The sequence below is a fragment of the Equus asinus genome, chromosome 28 (assembly GCF_041296235.1).
Source record: "Equus asinus isolate D_3611 breed Donkey chromosome 28, EquAss-T2T_v2, whole genome shotgun sequence".
NCBI lineage: Eukaryota > Metazoa > Chordata > Mammalia > Perissodactyla > Equidae > Equus > Equus asinus.
The window spans coordinates 50,874,426-50,892,658 of NC_091817.1; the positions used below are offsets into that span (position 1 = coordinate 50,874,426).

At 57.1% G+C, this 18,233-nt stretch overlaps 2 protein-coding genes and 1 non-coding gene across 9 annotated transcripts in view; all 3 read left to right on the top strand.

The window, feature by feature from the left end:
* Positions 1 to 2,810, top strand: part of SPG7 (SPG7 matrix AAA peptidase subunit, paraplegin) — a 33,434-nt gene extending 30,624 nt beyond the window's left edge. For 6 of the 7 annotated variants that reach the window (XR_006521467.2, XM_014836564.3, XM_070500202.1 and 3 more), the window contains 2 exons: positions 251 to 328; positions 1,981 to 2,810. Coding sequence is in view for 6 of the 7 variants with exons in the window: in XM_014836564.3 (XP_014692050.3) it covers positions 251 to 328; positions 1,981 to 2,181 (279 nt within the window). In the remaining variant the exon portion in view is untranslated. The remainder of the gene's footprint in view (positions 1 to 250; positions 329 to 1,980) is intronic. The other variant, XM_070500206.1, reaches the window with a different exon arrangement.
* Positions 2,811 to 6,576: 3,766 nt separating this feature from the next.
* Positions 6,577 to 10,356, top strand: RPL13 (ribosomal protein L13). Its single transcript, XM_014836569.3, has 6 exons — positions 6,577 to 7,514; positions 7,723 to 7,843; positions 8,139 to 8,280; positions 8,458 to 8,631; positions 9,292 to 9,348; positions 9,924 to 10,356. Exons 2-6 carry the CDS (start codon positions 7,740 to 7,742, stop codon positions 10,080 to 10,082), a joined length of 636 nt encoding a protein of 211 aa, XP_014692055.1. The 5' UTR covers positions 6,577 to 7,514; positions 7,723 to 7,739; the 3' UTR covers positions 10,083 to 10,356.
* LOC123281907 (small nucleolar RNA MBII-202) lies at positions 8,325 to 8,405 on the top strand. Its single transcript, XR_006521704.1, has one exon. It is a non-coding gene; the product is annotated as a small nucleolar RNA MBII-202 (small nucleolar RNA).
* Positions 10,357 to 18,233: the final 7,877 nt, after the last annotated feature.

Here is an 18,233-nt window from a genome sequence, read left to right on the forward strand (position 1 = left end):
CCTGGCCTCCAGGAGCTGGCAGGGTTGTCTCTGGGTGTGAATGGGTGGCAGGCAGGCATTCCCAGGGGAGAGGCTAGGGGCAGGAAACTATTGGCAGCTGGGCTCTCCTGTTCATCCTAAGAGACGAGAGGCTGTGTTCTGAACCTGCATTTCTTCCACGTACTTTGGTGCAGAGCCAGGCCATAGATGACACTGGGAACATTGGTCAGCTGTCCTTGCTCCTTACAGATCTGTTCTCTTTGATTGGCAGGAAGCAAAACTGCTGGTGGCTAAGGCCTACAGGCACACCGAGAAGGTGCTGCAGGACAACCTGGACAAGCTGCAGGCGGTGAGACCTCTGAGCCCCCGCCTGCCCCCCAGAAGTTGGGGAGGGCCCTGACTGTCACTGCACTGTGCCGGCACGGCTGGCTGCCTGCCCTCTCGTGGACTGTTGTCCACAGACCTGGAGCAAGCAGGATAACCGATGTGTGTTCCATTCAGTTCAGCTGAAATGAACATTTTCCATACCTTTTAGTTTTTTATTACAAATGTGTCCAGTCACTTCCTCCCGAGGAGACAGAAGAACATAACAACCCATGTGCCCCTTGCGCAGCGTCAGCAGTAATTAGCGTTTGGTCACTTCGCTTTAATCTTTTCCCAACTCTTAAACTCTTATCAATTTTTTTTTTTTTGAGGAAGATTAGCACAGCATGGTTTGTCCTGCGGTGCCATGTCCGCACCCGGGATCCAGCAAACCCTGGGCCCGCCGAATCAGAACGTGCGCACTTCAGTGCTGCACCACCGGGCCGGGCCCAAACTCTTGTCAATTTTTAAAATAAACTTTAAAGTTCAGAATAGTTTTAGATTTATAGGAAAGTTGCAAATATAGTAGAGAGTTCCTTCTACTGGAGACACCCAGTTTTCTCTGCTGTCAGCGTCTGCCACACCTAGTGAACCAGAACTGACGTGTTCTTAGTGACTGAAGCACACACCTTAGTTGGACTTCCTCAGTGTTGCCCTGCGTCCCGTCTATGGTCCACCCTCTCCCCAGGGTCCTCCTGGCCGGGGCGGTTTCTCACTCCCTGTTGTGATGGCCTTGGCCTTTATGAGGCCTGGCCTGGTGTGTGAAGTGCGTCCCCCAGATGTTCTCACAGTGAGCCTGCGCGTTGGGTTTGGGGAAGGTGACCTCAGAGGTGAAGTGACTGTGTCCCGGCAGAGGGTCAGCTCCTGGTGGAGGGGCTCAGTGTCGTCCCTGGACCAGCAGCACCAGCCTCACTGGATGTTGTGAGCAGTGCAGAGTGTCAGGCCCACCGGACCTGCTGAGCCGGAACCTGCCATTCACGGCTGTGGCTGCTGCCCAGGCCTCTGGCTCTGTGGCGGGCTGAGAGTGTCCTGTCTCTGGTCTGCACTGTGGTCTCCTCACACCATTGGTGGGTTCAGAGTTCAGCAAGATAGTGGGGCAGCGTGCAGAGGAAGCAGTCGCCCCAATCTGGGGGTGACGGAAAGCAGTTAGGAGCAGCCGTGCAGTGTCCCCTTGTAGTCGGCACCGAGCCGGCAGAGATGAACTGCTGGGGCGGGATGCTCATAGGATTCCTCAGCATGTTTCTCACGACCACATCTGGAGCGGCAGAGCCTCCCTTCGCAAACTGTGAGGGCCCTCAGACCTCAATGCCAGCTCCCTCTCCCCAGATCCCAGTGAGGGGCTCTGCGTTTTAGCTTCCCACTCCCCGACATGCACACATGCACACCGTTTGGCAAAGGGAGGTGGAAGGCTGACGAGGCCGGCAGCTGGGGGTCCTCTCCAGGCCTCAGACAGGGAGGGATTCTTTGCTGGAGCTGCCTGCATGTGCTGCTTCCCTGGGAAAGTGGCCTGTCGGGGCCTCCTGCTCACAGACGCCCCTTCCTGGGAGGGGGGCCCCTCCCTCCTGGGTGCTGCACTCTCAAAAGGCTCTTGTCTGTCCTTGTCGGGGGCTCACACACTGCCCTGCTTGTTCCTCCTAGCTGGCGAATGCCCTGCTGGAAAAGGAAGTGATAAACTATGAGGACATCGAGGCCCTCATCGGCCCGCCGCCTCACGGACCCAAGAAGATGATCGCGCCTCAGAGGTGGAGCGACGCTGAGCGAGAGAAGCAAGACGCCGGGGAGGAGGAGGCGCCTCAGCAGCCCCCGCTCCGAGGGGAAGAGCCATCTTGGCCCAAATAGTGGGATCACCCTGACTGCCCATGGGGCTGTGGCGTCTGCCAGGCCCAGAAAGCGAGCTCCTTACTGGCTCCTTCAAGTTCCCTTCGCCAGAGACTCGGCCCGCTCTGGTCTCTGCTGAGGGCTTCCGAGCTCTGTGTGCCCATTTCCACCCCCCCCCCGGGATTAGTAAAGTCTTCGAGAGATGGATGGTTCAGCTTTTGTTTTAGATGGTTTTCCTCCATGGGAGGGTCCCAGGTGCGCGTGGAGCCCTTCTTGAGTTCCCCAGTCTGTCACCCTGTCACTTCTTGGTGTGGGGGGATCCCAGGGCAGTGCAGCGGGCAGGCTCTGAACAGCCTGTTCATGCCGGGGCTGGTGCATGGGCTGCTCCCGGCTCCTGTGTCTTCACCAGAATGCTAATGGGATCTGCGATGAAGGGACCCTCTGAGCCGATTGTCACTGGTTCCTTGCTGGGCCCTGTCCTTGTGCTCACTCGTCAGTGGGGATACTGAGACTCTAGAGGATTAAAACACTGCCACCTACTGCTGTGTGGACCACTGAGCACGAGAACCTCTCCTTGCTGGTCTGGTTGTGCTGTGGGGGACACCTGAGAACTGTTGGGATACTTACCAATAAATTCTGTGGATGGAGAACGTCGTCGTATTGCACGGCCAGCTCTAACCCCCCGGGGTTGTTGGTTTGTCCTGGATCACAGGATTGTGTCTGCAGTGTATAATCGGCCATGAGATAATCAACTGAAGATCCCCTTTCACAGGGATCTGGGATAAAGGGGCAAGGACGCCGCATCGCTGTGAGACAGAAGTGCCCTCAGCTCCCCCTGTCTCCAGGGGTGCCCGACAGCACGGGGGCTCCTCCCTGCTGCTCTCACTGCTTCGCCTGCTCTGTGAGTGGCGTTTGGAGCAGTTATGGCCGCTTCCTGATAGGATGGGTTGTCCTGTTGCTGCCCCCCTTTGCCCTGAGGACCTGCTGTATGGGGCAGGGCAGGTGTGGTTACGCACCAAGGGAGGGCAGCTCTGAGGGGCACTGTGGCCTTTGCCCCAGCTCTCCAATTCATTCCCAAAGATCTGCATGTAGTTAGGGCGTTGCGGCTGGTACCTCTGCCCTGGGGTGGCATCCTCTCTGATGGTGGACCCCCCGCACTTCATTCAAATAGCCTGTGTCTGTCCATCCTTTGGAAAATCATTTGCTGAGTGCCAGAAGATGCTTAGCCAGGAAAAGGAGGTGAATGGCAGGAAAGGGCCACCTTGCTATAGCGGAGGAAGCTGCAGCCCGGCTTCCCAGTGCTCGCTGGTGTGAGTGGGCTCATGGCCACCCAGAGAAGGAAGGTCACTTCGTGCTCAGATTTACACGAGTGAGTTGTTCGCAGATTTGGGCCCTCTGATGGGTCATAAGTGACGTCACTTCCCGGTTATCAGACACCTGGTGCTGGAGAAGAGCACCGTGGGTAATGCCTCCTCTGCTATCTCGTGCGTGGACCAACACTGCTCCTCACACCTCCTTGAAGGGGGTCCTGGAAGTGCAGAGGCTTCTCCAGCAACAGCATGTGGTCTCCTGGAGCAGCCAGACTGCACCCCTGGGACCACAACCCTGCCCTCTGCCCTCTGCAGCATGGCCTGGCCGTAGCTTCTGCAAGTCTTCTCTGAGTCAGGCGTGGGAGGTCTCCTTGTTGAGATAAACACTTGTTCCTTAAGTAAACGTACACTTAACATAGAGAGCCTCTGCAAATTAAAAGAGAGAAATGAACTTTATGTTTCTTAAATCACAATACAAATTGTTCTGTTTTTTTTTTTTTCTCCTCCTGCTAATCCTCCTCTTTTTGCTGAGGAAGCCTGGCCCTGAGCTAACATCCATGCCCATCTTCCTCTGCTTTATATGTGGGATGCCTACCACAGCATGGCTTGCCACGCGGTGCCACATCTGCACCCGGGATCCAAACTGGTGAACCCTGGGCCGCTAAAGCAGAACGTGTGCACTTAACTGCTGTGCCACCGGGCCAGCCCCTCTCCATTTTGATCTATACTCAAGAATGAAATGATGTTTTGCTTTTTCAAAATTTATTTTTTGAGATATAATTGACATACATTTTATTAGTTTCAGGTTTACAACATGATTTGATATATATATTGTGAAATGATCACAATGTCTAGTTAACATTCATCACCATAGTTACAGAATTTTCTTTTCTGTGATAACTTTTAAGATCTACTCTCAAGAACTTTCAAATGGAACATTTATGATTATGATAACGTACTTGCAGTTTTCTTTCCATGACATTGGGTGTTTCTCATATTACAGGACTCCGAGTTCGCCCATATCTGATTTATGTGTAGGCTGATTTGGGGAAGTTGAGAGGCGGAGTTGTCGCCTTCTGTGACCAGGCAGTGTAAAACTACTGAGTTGGAGGCTTTCCTAGTTCAATGTATAGGATGTTGTTAGCATGCTAATTTTTGCAAAGTGGTATTACAGACATGACATGTTTTTCCTCAACGCACTATAAAATCACTTTGCTGCCATATTAAAAATCAGGATTTTTGTGGGGCCAGCCTAGTGGTGCAGCAGTTAAGTTCGTGCTCTCGGCTTCAGTGGCCCAGGGTTCGTGGGTTCAGATCCCGGTGTGGCCCTACACACTGCTTATCAAGCCACACTGTGGCAGGTGCCCCACATATAAGATGGACGAAGATGGGCACAGATGTTAGCTCAGGGCTAATCTTCCTCAAAAAAAAAAAAGGAATATTCCCCAACTTATTAAGAAAAATAAAATCAAGATTGTGTGCCTGCAAGGGCTCCAGACGCTATCGTCAACTGTCTCAGGCTGCATTTCTTTGAGGCCGACCCTCCAAGCAGCAGCTGGATGAGGGCAATCAGGTGCAGGTGGAGAATGAGCCGGTACGGCTGAGTTACTGGAGCTCAGCCTTGCAAAGAAGTTCTGGGAAGCTGTGCAGAGCATGCTCCGACACCTCCAGGGGCGTTTATCCAGGCCCTCTGGCCCCCGGGCCTCCTAGCCCAGCGTGGCATGGCTTCCAGGGGCATGAGTGGCAGCCCTCTCAGTGGCCCCTGCAGGCCCAAGCCCAAAGCCCTTCAGCAGAGCTGAGGCTGTGGAGTTCTGTGCAAAGCAGGACAGGGACCGTCTCTATGGCTACCGACTTTTAAAACCCTTGGGCCAGCCAAGGCTTCATGTCAAAGGACCGCTGCATGACACTTTAATCTTTCCCAATAGGAAGGCTGAGCGTGTTTCCAGTAGAATTTCATATCACTTTTTTTGCCTTGCTATTCTGTATACTGTTTTTTTTGAGGAAGATTAGCCCTGAGCTAACTGCTGCCAATCCCCCTCTTTTCACTGAGGAAGGCAGGCCCTGAGCTCACATCCACGCCCACCTTCCTTTACTTTATATGTGGGACGCCTACCACAGCATGGCTCGCCAAGTGGTGCCAGGTCCACACCCAGGATCTGAACTGGCGAACCCTGGGGCCGCTGAAGCAGAACACGTGCACTTAACTGTTGCGCCACCGGGCTGGCCCTCATTTTGCATACTTTTAAAGGAACGAAGTGTGGAGTCTTCAGGCATGGAAAAACTGGAATTCTACGCCTGGCTTGGTTGTGTGCAGCAGACCACGGTCCTCAAATTACAACTTGGCTTTCTCACCTGGAACTTAATTCTGAGCAGTGTTTCCAATTTCAGACCCTTAACCCCGGCCCAGTGGCCCAGGGCAGCATCTTAACTGCAAGCAGCTGGAGCTCGGGTGGAGGCGTGGGTTAGGGCAGATGGAGCTGCCTGAGTCTGTGGGTCTGCCCAGAAAGAGACACTGCAGATGGGGACAGGAATGTGCTTGAGATTAGACGGAGCAGGTATCTGGGTCCACCGCGGGATCATTGCAAGGGGCTGAGAACGGCACAGGAAGTGTGGGCTAACATCTGACTGATCACATTCAAAGAAATCTGTCAGGAGCCAAGGCAAGCGTTTATTCCACAAACGTCTCCTCCAGTGTCGGTGCAGTTATGCTGCTGCCTGGAGTGAGCGTGGGTTCAGGCCCCAGCTCCACTGGACACGGTGATCTGAGGCGGAAGAGCATCTCTCACGGTTTTGGTGAGCATTCCCTAACTCCAACCCTCCCCTCTGCTGCGCCGCCTTCACCACCCCGGCTCCTGCCATGTCGCCTGGAAGCAGGGCTGTGCGACGTCAGGACCGCCCAGCATCACTGGCTCACCCCGTGCTGGGCGCCGCCGCGTGCGGGGCCCTAAAGCAGTGGGGACTCCCAGCAGTCCTCCCACCTCACCGAAGGGAGAAGCTCAAGTACCTCGGCAAAGTCTCGACGCCGGCACACGGGTAGAACCACGCCAACCCCGCGCCGCTGTCTCAGGGACCTGCGGGCACGGGCCTTCCACGTGAGCCCGCCTGCGTCTGCGAGAGGGGCAGACTAAAGGCATCTTAAGTCCTACCCTCCCAGACAGACGCGGCTGGCCGGCTCAGGGAGGAGCGCCTCGTGCCAGCCGTCTGTGCCAACCACGGACGGGTCCGGACCTCCCTGCAGGCCGCGCACTCCTCCGCGCGGCTCAACGCCGGCCTCCCCGACCACACCCTAGCCTTCCTCGCCGAGCCCCAGCCCGGCCTCCAACGCCCAAGGGTGTCTCAACCCGTCTACTCAGCGAGGACGCCGGCCTCCGAGGGTCCCACTCGTGTCGTGACGTCCTGAAACCGCTGACCGGGTCCACCGAGGGAACCTGGCGACGGGAGGGCGGGCAGGAGGGTCACTGGGGGCAAGGCTCACGGGCGGCGGCGACTCCCCGGCCCGTCGCGGAGAGCGTCAGGAGGACGCGCGGCGGGCAGAGCGGCCCCTGCAGCCGGCCGCCGGGACTCTCGGTCCCAGCTGCCCGGCCGCGGCGGAGCTACCGACCCGCCGAGGGGGGCTTCCGCGTGGAAACACCCGAGAGGAGCCGGGCGCCCGCTCACGGCCCGCTCGGCACAGTTACGGGCCTGAAGTAGCACGGAAGCCCCGACGGGAGGTGGAACGAAACCGGAAGCCTCGGTGAGAGGTCACACCGAGTCTGGCGTCGTGCAGAGCAGGAAAGGCCGGGCACCTACTGGAGCCCGCTGAGCCCAAGCCGCGGCCGCCCTGTGGGTCGGGGCGTCCTCTTCCGGGGCCGCGAAGAGCGCGCGGGCGGCGCCATGTCCACCAGGGACCGCAGGAACGGCCGGGAGCGCACGGGCGTCACTTCCGGGATACCCGTCTCTGATTGGTCAGAAAGCTCCGGCGCCTCTGGTTGGCCGGGCGCACAACCATCCCAGGGGGCTTTGCGACGCCACTTCCTTTTCGCCGGCCGTACCCGGGAGGAGGAGGTGGGTAGGCTGGAGCTCGGCGCCATGGGACTCCGGCGATCGCCATCGGGTTCCATCCGCCGCCATCCGCGTAGGGCAGCTGCCCGCGCGGCCGAGGAAGGGACTCTGCAGATGGCGTTGGGCCGTGACCCGGGCTCTGTGGGCAGGCGGGCGGATGGGACCCCGCGTCCGCCGGAGCCCAGGTGCTGACTCGCTGCCTACCCCGCAGGCCCCTAGGCAGCAGCCATGGCGCCCAGCCGGAATGGCATGATCCTGAAGCCGCACTTCCACAAGGACTGGCAGCGGCGCGTGGCCACGTGGTTCAACCAGCCGGCGCGTAAGATCCGCAGGTGAGCGGGCGGGCGCGGCCTCCTGTGTTCCCTCTGTTCTCTCCGTGTCTCCTCCCCGTCCCTCCGTGTTCCCGTGTCCTCTCCGTGTGTCTCCTCTCCGTTCCTCCGTGCTCCTGTGTCTCCTCCGTGTGTCTCCTCTCTGTTCCTCCGTGTTCCTTGTGTCCGCTTCGTGCATTTTCTTTCTCTCTCCATGTTCCCTGTGTCCCCTCCGTGCCTCCTCCGTGTGTTTCCTCCGTCCCGCCGTGTCCCCGAGCGGGGGCCCGGGGTAACCGGCGCTCGGCCTCTCTCCGTCCAGGCGCAAGGCCCGGCAGGCCAAGGCGCGGCGCATCGCCCCGCGGCCGGCGTGCGGCCCGGTCCGGCCCGTCGTGCGCTGCCCCACCGTCAGGTACCACACCCGCGTGCGCGCCGGCAGGGGCTTCAGCCTGGAGGAGCTGCGGGTGAGTAGCGCGGCGGGCGCCGTCAGCCGTCCCTGCCGGTCGCATGATGACAGTCTCCGGAATCTCTGCACGGCCTTGATGAAAGTGCACTGAACCCTTGTCCGTCTGACGGCCGGGCGCGCGCTGGGGGCGCGGGGCGATCACCCCTCGGGGCTGCATCTGTGTGTCTCTGGGCAGGTGGCCGGCATCCACAAGAAGGTGGCCCGGACCATCGGGATCTCGGTGGACCCCAGGAGGCGGAACAAGTCCACCGAGTCCCTGCAGGCCAACGTGCAGCGGCTGAAGGAGTACCGCTCCAAGCTCATCCTCTTCCCCAGGAGGCCCTCGGCCCCCAAGAAGGGGGACAGCTCGGTGAGTCAGTGCTCGGCCCGAGAGGGCCCTGGAGGCCTGCCTGTGGGTCAGGTGGTGTGAGAAGAGGAGGCATTTACTTAGTATTTCTTTGTTTCCTAAGGCTGGGTGGCCTTGTATGGGTGGGTGGTAGAGAACTGATGAATAAGAAAAAAACCTGTTGGGAGATCGTATGTTAATTGTGAGAACTGCCACAGTTCACGCTTGTCCTCAAAAGCGATCTGGCTTATGGTGATGGTGAGAGCTGTTTGTGTTAGAGCTAGCTTTCTTACATTGGAAGTGTCCTGCTGTTTAAGATGCTTCATACGCAATGCAGACATTTTTAGCGGTTGACAGCGTCCATGCCTATGGATTTCCAGGAGTAGGGTTTGGGGGGGTGACTTTATAGTCCAGACCATAGTTTGTTCTGCCTGCATCCCTGGTCACACTTGGGTGGTTGTCTTGTGTCTGCCCGTGTCTGCTGTTAGCTAGATGCACCAGGACCCCAGTGACACAGTGAGGATGTGTGCAGAACACACGCACCTGTGGGGGCAGGCGCCGTTCCACTTCCAAGCACGGGGATGGACGTCTAGCGAGAGGCGTGGGGCTGTCTCAGAGGATTAGACAGTTGGAGCTCTTGGGGAAATGAGCTGAGTCCACTTGACTCTCCTTTCTCGTTAACAGGCGGAAGAACTCAAATTGGCCACTCAGCTGACAGGACCGGTTATGCCTATACGGAACGTAAGTGGAGGAGTCCAGCGCGTGCGCACGTGAAGGCTTACTGGGGCGGGGAAGGGGTTGCAGGGAGTAAAGGGCGGCACCTGGGGCCTGCGTTAAGATGTATAGGTTCACGAAAAGGGACTTTTTTCTTTAGTCCTGGGAAGAGCATCGTGCATTCTTAACAGGTGCACTCTTTGGGAGAGCTTTGTCCTCCCTTTGAGGAAGCTTTGGGGACCCTCGCTTGCACTTCCTCATCTGTTGGGTTCTTTTTTCTCTGGGCATGTTTTGATGATCCTCTAACCTGCCCAGCAAGCGACCAGGCCATTGAGGTTCCTCTGGGACGGGTGGCGGGTCTGAGCGCAGCGCCCCACCATCCTTCATAACTGAGGCAGTTGCTTCTGCCTCTGCTTTGAGTTTGGGGAGGTTGCTGAATCCTGGGGAGGGTTATTACACCTCTGGCCTGGCGGCCTCTAGCCTCAGCAGTGGCCTGGCCAGGCGGCATTCCTTGATCTCCAAGGCGCCTCGGGTTCCGGCCTTTGGTTCTCGGCCTCGTCACAGGCCTCCGCAGTGAGGCCTGACCCCACGCTCTCTTCCAGGTCTACAAGAAGGAGAAAGCCAGAGTCATCACGGACGAGGAGAAGAACTTCAAGGCCTTCGCCAGTCTCCGCATGGCCCGCGCCAACGCCCGGCTCTTCGGCATCCGGGCAAAAAGGGCCAAGGAGGCCGCAGAGCAGGATGTGGAAAAGAAAAAATAAAGCCTTGTCGGCAACTTGCGATAAATCTGCGGTCTCCACGTGACATCCGTCTGAGGAACGGGCTGTGGCCTGGGGAGATGTTTTGTTGTAAGGGGAGCCTGCAGGCCTGGCAGGGGACGAAGGTGTTCCTGCAGGGGAGCCCGGAGACTGGATTGCATCTTGCTTTTTGTATTTCCGAACCGTTTGATTAGTTGTTGGTTGAATAATTTAATAGCTTTTTTCCTGGGAAGGTTCCAATGCCTAATGTTAAGTAAAGTTGTCTATTTTAATCAGAGTAGTTTCTAGTTACTTTAGCATCCCCAGATTTGGGTAGTCAGCCTTGCCTTGACTCACAGCCAGACTCTCCCTGGGCCCGTCTGCCCCTCTGCTGTGCCGAGGAGGGGCCCGTCACCCAAACGGGGGCCATGTGTGCTCTGCAGAAGGCTGGCCCCTCCTACCCCTAAGACACCTGCAAATCACTGCACCTACTTTGCTGCCAAGCGGCAGCCAGGACAGCCCCACTGCCCACCCCAGAGGAGGGCTGGAGGCCAGCTGTGCGGTGCCCACATGGACAAGCACTGCATTGCCTGTACCCCTGATGATAGCATGGTGTGTGGCCGTTTTTGTTTTGTTTTTGAGGAAGATTAGCTTTGAGCTAACATTTGCTGCCAATCCTCTTTTCACTGAGGAAGACTGGCCCTGAGCTAACATCCGTGCCCACCTTCCTCTACTTTCTATGTGGGACTCCTGCCACAGCATGGCTTGCCAAGCGGTGCCATATCCGCACCTGGGATCCAAACTGGCGAACCCTGGGCTGCCGAAGCAGAAGGTGCGCACTTAACCGCTGCCCACCGGGCCAGCCTCGGTGCCTGAGTTTTCTTGAAATTGGAGTCTGGTTTCCCTACAAGTGAGATGCTCAGATACAGCTCCGTCCTGGTCCCTGGTCCCTGTTGTTTGTCACAGCAGGGCTTGCTGTGAGAGAAGCAGCTTTGGAGACTGACTTCTTAGTATGTTTTAGTGTTGACCCTGCAGCCCTGCACATGCAGCTTTTTATGCGCTCGGGTCACGGGCGATCCTGTGCCCAGCAGCTGCATCCGACGGTTTAGAGGGCTTCCCTGTTGCACATCTGTAGTCACCAGTTGTCGGGGTGCTGACTCCTGTGCTCTTGTATATTTAGGAAGCCTGTGCCGGGTCCCTGACATCCATCCGTAAGAGGAAGGACGTGGTGGGGACCTCTGGTGGCCGTGTGGTGTGGGTTCCGTCTGCCTTGTGCTTGGGAGCCTCGTGAGGAGTTAAACTAGTGTCCCCAAGGGCAGGTGGCTCTGTCCTGCCAGAGTCCTGGCTATGCTCTTCACAGGTCCTGGAGCCCAGGGGCCTTCCGGCGGACATGCAGGGCAGCAGCCCCTCTGCACTAGTTCCCAAGTGCTGGCCTGTCACCCCTTGACATGGTTTCTGTCTTCAGTCACCTCTGCACACACCTCATCCCACTTCAGGCCTTGTACCCCCAGCTGCACCCACGCCTTGTGCAGGGCCTGCTGCAGTACCTGGCTGGTGAGGGAGTGAATGTGCTCAACGAAGGCCTCCAGTAGGGGACCCAGGCTTTAGGACCCCGTGACACTTTCTGTAATGCCCTCCTCCGACCCATGCGGCTCTGCTGTATTGCCTAGAGTAAGCTGTTCCTCTGGCCTCCCACTGGTGGCACTTGGCTATGTGCTGTGGGTGTTCATGAGGGATGGCCCTGCCCCCAGCAGCCAGGCGAGCTGTGCCACCTGGTGAGGCCTGAGCCCCGCACCTGGAGAAGCATTCAGAGGGGCTCTGCTTGCTCTCCAGAGTCTGCTCGAGCCACCGCAACCCCCGACGGGGGAGAGGGGAGGTACTGCCCTCTGCAGTGCTGGAACGCTCTGGGCAGTGCGTTTGTGGATTTTTACAACTGGGGTTACATTATGTGAGTCTGGGACAGGAGGTGATGGGTTTTGTGGCTTTGCTGGTGGCCCAGCTTCGGAGCTGTGATGCTGCCTGTGGCAGCCAGCCCTGGCCCAGCCCTCCCTGAGGCTAAGGGAGCTTCCCTGCAGGCAGAGCTGGAGGCCTAGAGGATGGGTGCTGCTGGCCCACCTGGGAATCCCTGAAGTCACACTGGTCCCCTGGTGAAGGCCCACCAGTGGTGACCAAGAGCTCACAACTGTAGGGGTGTAGGTGCTGCAAGGGCGGGGCCTCCCTCGGGACTGCTACCTGTGATGGGGTCATTTGTTCACCGCGTCCCCAGGATTTTAGGGTGGCCCTGGATTCCCGCCCCTGGAAGATGTGCCCAGGATTTCTCCATGAGTGTGGCGGGACTGTGACCAAGGAGAGCTACAGAGGCGCTCCGCAGGCCTTGAGGGAGCAGGGGTTGTGAAGGCCACAAAGTAGCAAAAGAGCGGGATCTCAGTCCTCTCTCCGCAAGAAGCCAAATTCTGCCACCAACCGGAGCCCTGATGGGACGGCTCCTGAGCCAGGACCCCAGCTCGCTGTGCTGGACGCCTGCGTGTTTTCAGCGGCTACGTGGTGGTAGTTTGTTATGCAGCATAGAAAACTAACCCCAGTACACGTGCTCATCCCTCACCCTTTTCTGTAGCGGGTGGGATTCCCCCAGCAGGGGTGCATCCCGCCCAGACTCACCTGGCACCACGGTGGTTTGCGGGAGCCGGTGCATGGCGGCTGGGATGCCCAGGTGGGGACACCTGTGTTGCCGGCAATGCCTGAGACGGCCACCAGGGGGCGCTGGGGCTCGTGCGCTCTCCAAGCTCCAGCTTCCTACGTGCTCTTGGCCCATTTTCAGATGGGCATCGGTCTAGTGAGATTTGCAAATAATTTTTCTCAATTTATTATTTGTTTATTTTGCTTTTTTTGACAGAAGAAATTTTGTTTAATTTTATCTGTTTGTGTTTTTCCTTTTTTGATGATTTTAAAATTATCATAGTGTATGTTTGACTTTGGAGGGAAGGCACACATCTCCGTGAATTTGAACACGTAGGAGCGTCGCCTTTCCGAATGAATTTTATCTTGAATCTGCATCCTGTAGTTGCTTTGTTAAAATATATATAATTGTGATTTTTTTAAGGAAGAATTAAAATGAACACTAATTTTCTGTTGTTTCAGATCGTTGTAATTTAGAGAGAAACTATAGTCGTTTTAGGTTGTTTAGGCTTTTTCCCGCTTTTCTCAACTTAGTTCAAGCCAAGGAGCAGAAGGCAGCACTGGCACGTGCAGAGGGCCGCTCATCCTCCTCTGTCTCATGTTCGTTTCTTTTTTTTAATTTTTCTTTTTTTCATTTCTTATTTATTGGTAATTGCACTTGTTTTTTCTTTTATGGCCTTTGGGTGTTGTCATTTTTTTTCTTTTTCAAGTTATAGAAAAAATATGCTTTTTGTTAAAAAAAAAAAAGTGGAGAAGAGCGTAAAGGAAGGGGGAAGGCCCCCCTGCTCCTCCTCCAGGCCCCTGGCAGGTTTCTTACCGGTAATTGCAGTCCAGCAGAAACATCTGGGCTTTCAGTTCTGTACATGCAAATGGGATCCCCCAGTGCATGCTGGACTGCCTCGTGCCAGCCCGCCCAGATCTCCCTCGCTTCCTGCGGAGGACCCGTGGAAGGGCGGACAGCATTTGACTTACATTGTCCTCTGCAGGTGGGGAAACTGGAATGCTGCTGTTTGATTGTATTCCTACACTGGTTCACGAAGCTGAGCCTCTCCACGTATTTGCTGGCAATTTATCTTTTTTTTTTTTTTTAGGAAGATTAGCCCTGAGCTAACATCTGCCACCAATCCTCCTCTTTTTTTGCTGAGGAAGACTGGCCCTGAGCTAACATCCATGCCCATCTTCCTCTACTTTATATTCGGGATGCCTGTCACAGCATGGCCTGACAAGTAGTGCGTAGACTGACACTGGGGATCCAAACTGGCAAGCCCCGGGCCACCGAAGTGGAACATGCAAACTTAACCACTGCGCCACCAAGCAGGTCCCAACTTACCTTTTTTTGTGGCTCATGTGTTAACAACCTCTGTCCTTTTTTCCTGTTGTGATCTTCATTGTTTTCTTGAATTGCAGCAGCTCTTTGCATTTTAAGGATATTTCCCTCCAGTCAAATGTCGATAAATTTTTTTCCAGTTTGCTCTTTTCCTTTCCAGTCTTTTATATCTGGGGGTATAGACTGCAGAGGGAATGAAATGTTCTTCTAGGAGACAGTGTGGTGCAGCAAAAAGATCAGAAACTTGGTCTCTGTAGTGGATATTGGCTATTCCTTCTGGCTTTCCAGCATCAGAACTCATGTTGGGGGTTCTCCTTGAGCCTTGTGAGAGGCAGACCCTCCTCCTTCATAGGCGCTGACATGCATCTTACTCCCTGCCCTGCACCCAGGCTCACTGGCCCCACACCTTCAGAGCGGGTCCCTTGTCTGGGGCTGGGGTCTCATCCTGGGTGATGTGGCCCCACTGTCCCCTCCATGGGCTCCAAGCCATCCCCTCCCCCCAATTCCAGGAATTTCACAGTGTCCTTGTCGTTTTTGCTCTTTCAGCCAGAACCAGTTTTCAGTTGCTTAAAACAGATGGCGTTGAGCATGCTGCCCTGGTTCTGGCCTGGGCTTGCCCAGTCTTGACCCTCCTGGGTCGTGCCCTCAACAAGTGCTGAGTGCCCACCACGTGTCAGGCTCCACGGGGCAGGTGCTGGACAGTGGGTGGGCCGGGGAGGGTGCTGTGGAGGAAGGGCTCAAGAAGAACAGACTGTCAGTGTCTGCTGAGCACCTGCAGTGCGCAGGGCACAGCCCAGGCTGCAGGGACGCAGGGAGCCACATGCACACCTCTCCTGTCTCCACGGAGTTTTTGTTCTGAATGACCCCTAGCCGAGCCCCTCTGCCCCTCACTGCGGCATTGTGGCTGCAGCGGAGGTCGACAACGAACCCAGAGGCCCCGCCAGGAGCTCCACGCACCTCTTCCCCACATGGTTGGGGCGGAAGGACAGAGCTCCACAGGGCGCTGGGGCAGGTGGTGTGGACTGGCTCATTCAGCTAATGCTTCTTGAGCACCTACTGTGTGCTGGGCCTGGGGGCGCTGCAGTGACGGAGACAGCCTGTCCTCACTGAGTGACATCCTCCCAGATAAACGACACAGGATAGTGGGGGCAGCCCCTCCGCTCCGGGGAGAGAGTGCTGGCCTGGGCAGCCACGGACGGGAGGGCCCAAGGCTGCCAGTGAAGACCAGACACCTGCGGGCCATCTGGGGGGCAGGGCTGGGAGAAGGACCTTCGGCCTCAGAAGGGAGAGGGACCCACCCTCCTGCGAAAGGTTCCGGGTGTGGCCTCCACTTCCACGTCCGCTGTCTCAGGGCTCCTCCTCCAGACACTGAGTCTGGGGTTCGTCTGGGGGATCTGGTTGCAGGCGCTTGAATGTCACCGGGAGGCTGTGTGGGACAGTGGAGGGTGTGCGTTGGATCTGGCCCCCCACTCTCAGCTACGGGGCCTCAGCTGGGCTCCCCTACTTTTTAAGCCTCAGTTTCCCGGTCTGCAGATGGACTCCCAATTCCACAGTGCTGGGGAACAAATAGAATGTAGCCTGGTTAGTTCCTGCCCTTCTGAAAATTCTCCAGAAAGTGTGCTGCTTCCTGGGGAGAAGGAGGCAGAACTGGGTCATCGATGAAAGGGACTGGGAGAGTGGAGGGATGTCAAAGCACCGTGCCGGCCGCTCTCACCAAGAATATCATCAAAGCCCCCAGATGAGTCAGGCGAGAATAAAACCAGGACGTCCAGCAGTTAGAGATGTCAGTCCCGTGGACATGGCGCTGCCTGCCTCCCTGGCCCGCGCCATCCCGCTGCGAGCCTGCGGCAGCGGTGTCCTCACTGCCTCCTGCTCCTGCCCGGCCCCTGGACCCTGCCTCGCGGGCTCGCTCATTGTCTAGTGCTGTCCGTTAAGTGTGGGCTGCACCCAGCAACCTGCTTCTGCTCAAACAGAGCAGAAGCAGAGGACGCCAGGCTGGGATCAGGTCATGAATGCTGCAAAGATTGTGTTCCTGTGGCTCCTCCCTCATGAACACCAGCGTGGAGTGGTCCCCAGGGCAAGTCTTGGGGCTGAGGGGCTCCTGGGTCAGGGAAACCCAGGAGGGGAGAGCAGGTCGTGGACAGCATCCTGACTGTGTCCCTGGGCAGTGTCCTGACTGCTCCATCCCACTCCATGGGGGCTGTGGGGACTGAGCTGATGGCAAGCGGGCAAGTGCTCCACGCTTCTCACGGTCGGCCATGACTTTTTGGGGGTAAGGGTGCAGCAAAGCCATAAGACACACTGGAGGCCTGGGTGGGCCAAGGGAGGGGTGAGTTCTGGGTTCCAAGCAGGGTCATGGAGTCCAAGTGGAGTCCCAGCTCTGCCCCTGCTGTGTGACCTCAGGCAAGGCATCACCCTCTCTGAACTGTGGTCTCCTCAATGACAAGACAGATGATGTCGCCTGCCTGGCAGGGACACAGGATGCTCACAGCAGCTCAAATCTCTGCCATTTGCAGAGTGGACGAAGCAGGCCCCTGGGGCAGGAGGGGACAGCGACCAGGGTCTGAGTGTGGGAGGGCACCAAGATGAGGGACACCATGCCCGTGGAGAAACATCCCACCAGCATGCAAGACATGGGTGTTGGGAAAAATCAGAGGGGGAGTCACCTGTTTGGTCAGGTGAGTCGCCTCGGGTGTGGCTTGTGCCTGAATGTGTGTATCTCGGCGTGCTCAGGCATGTGTGCATGTGTGTCACCATGCAGGTCTGCATGTGCATTTGAGGTGTGCATGCATGTGGCCGGTGTGTGCCTGTGCATTTGGCACATGCATATACATGTGCAATATTTGCATGTGTCGCTTCTGTGTGTGGTGTGCACATGTGCGGTGCGTGTGGCAGGTGCCTGGGTGTGGTGTGCCCTGCTCCAGTCCACGCTGAGTGTGGTGGGGAGATTGGTCCCATCGCCCTGGTCCCAGCTCTCCGATGCTGTAAGGAGGAGGTGGCCAAGGGGTCAGGGACCTGCCCGGACTCAGCCCTGTGTGTGTCGCAGCCCCGGTGACTCGCTGGGTGTGGCTGCCTGACTTCCAAGTACAAATGCCAGTCCTGCAGGAAAACAGCCTGATCCAGACAGGTCGCCGATGTTTTGAGGTCAAATAACATTTCTCCAGGAGGAAAGAAACGCAGGCAGAGGGGAGTTTGCAGCCCGGCTGTAAACAGAAGCCGCGCCCCGCCAGACGCGCAGCCTTGTGCCCTTTGGGAGAATCCTGTTTGACAACGCCCCCTCCCCCACCCCAGTTTCAGCTCGCCTTCCAAAACAACCTCTTGCCTTGCTGGGCCGTGGGGCAGGGTCTTCTGCACAGATGAGGAGCAAGGATGAAGACGAGGGTGGGATGTGGGCGGCGGCCTCTCCCACCTCTGAGTCCCACATGCAGGGATTCACCCCGAGCCAGCGTGTCACTCACACACAGCCTGGAGGTGACCGGCTCTCAGCCCCACTTTCCAGTTGGGGGGATGGGGCTGCTGAGCAGTTCTGGGACTTGCTGGAGACCACAGCTTTGATCACGGAAGGGCCCAGGAGCTCAGGGTGAATGTTGGGTGGTGGAGTGGGTTGAGCTGGGCTTTGAAGGCTGAGTAGGAGTTGGCCAGTGGAGGGGGCCAGTGCCTGCACAGCTCCGTGGACTGAAAGGCAAGTTGTCTGAAGTGAGGACGCTTCACTGTTGCTCCAAAACTTGACGATGTAGAAGCTGCTAAGGAGCCAACCAGGAGGGTTGATTCAATCAGCTGGTCCCCCAAGTGACCCCTCCCAGCACCTGGGCCAGGCAGGAGCGGGCCGAGCAGGTGCAGGGTGAGGTGGCAGGAGCGGGCGCTGTCAGATGGATAAAGTAGACCAGGGCTTGGCCAGCGGTTTCCTAAAGGACAGAGAGCAAGTGCTCAGGCTTTCCAGGCCATTCTATCTCCATCATACTCTCCTCTGCTCTTGCCGAGCAAAACCAGCCACAGACGCGACGGGAACGGACAGGCGTGGCCGTGTTCCAAGCAGACTGCTTACGAAACAGGCTGCAGCTCCCCGGGCCCCTGCTGTAGGCCTGAGTTTATTGAGGCGGAATGCGGTGGGTTTGGGCTGCTATAGCAAAAATACCGCAGGCGGGGGCTGTAGTCACGCACATTGACTTCTC

Excerpts from the sequence above, each read along its gene's own strand:
- RPL13 (XM_014836569.3), top strand. The coding sequence starts at position 7,740 with ATGGCGCCCAGCCGGAATGGCATGATCCTGAAGCCGCACTTCCACAAG. Across the intron at positions 7,844-8,138 it reads CCGGCGCGTAAGATCCGCAG|GCGCAAGGCCCGGCAGGCCA; the intron begins GTGAGCGGGCGG and ends CTCTCCGTCCAG. Across the intron at positions 9,349-9,923 it reads CGGTTATGCCTATACGGAAC|GTCTACAAGAAGGAGAAAGC; the intron begins GTAAGTGGAGGA and ends GCTCTCTTCCAG.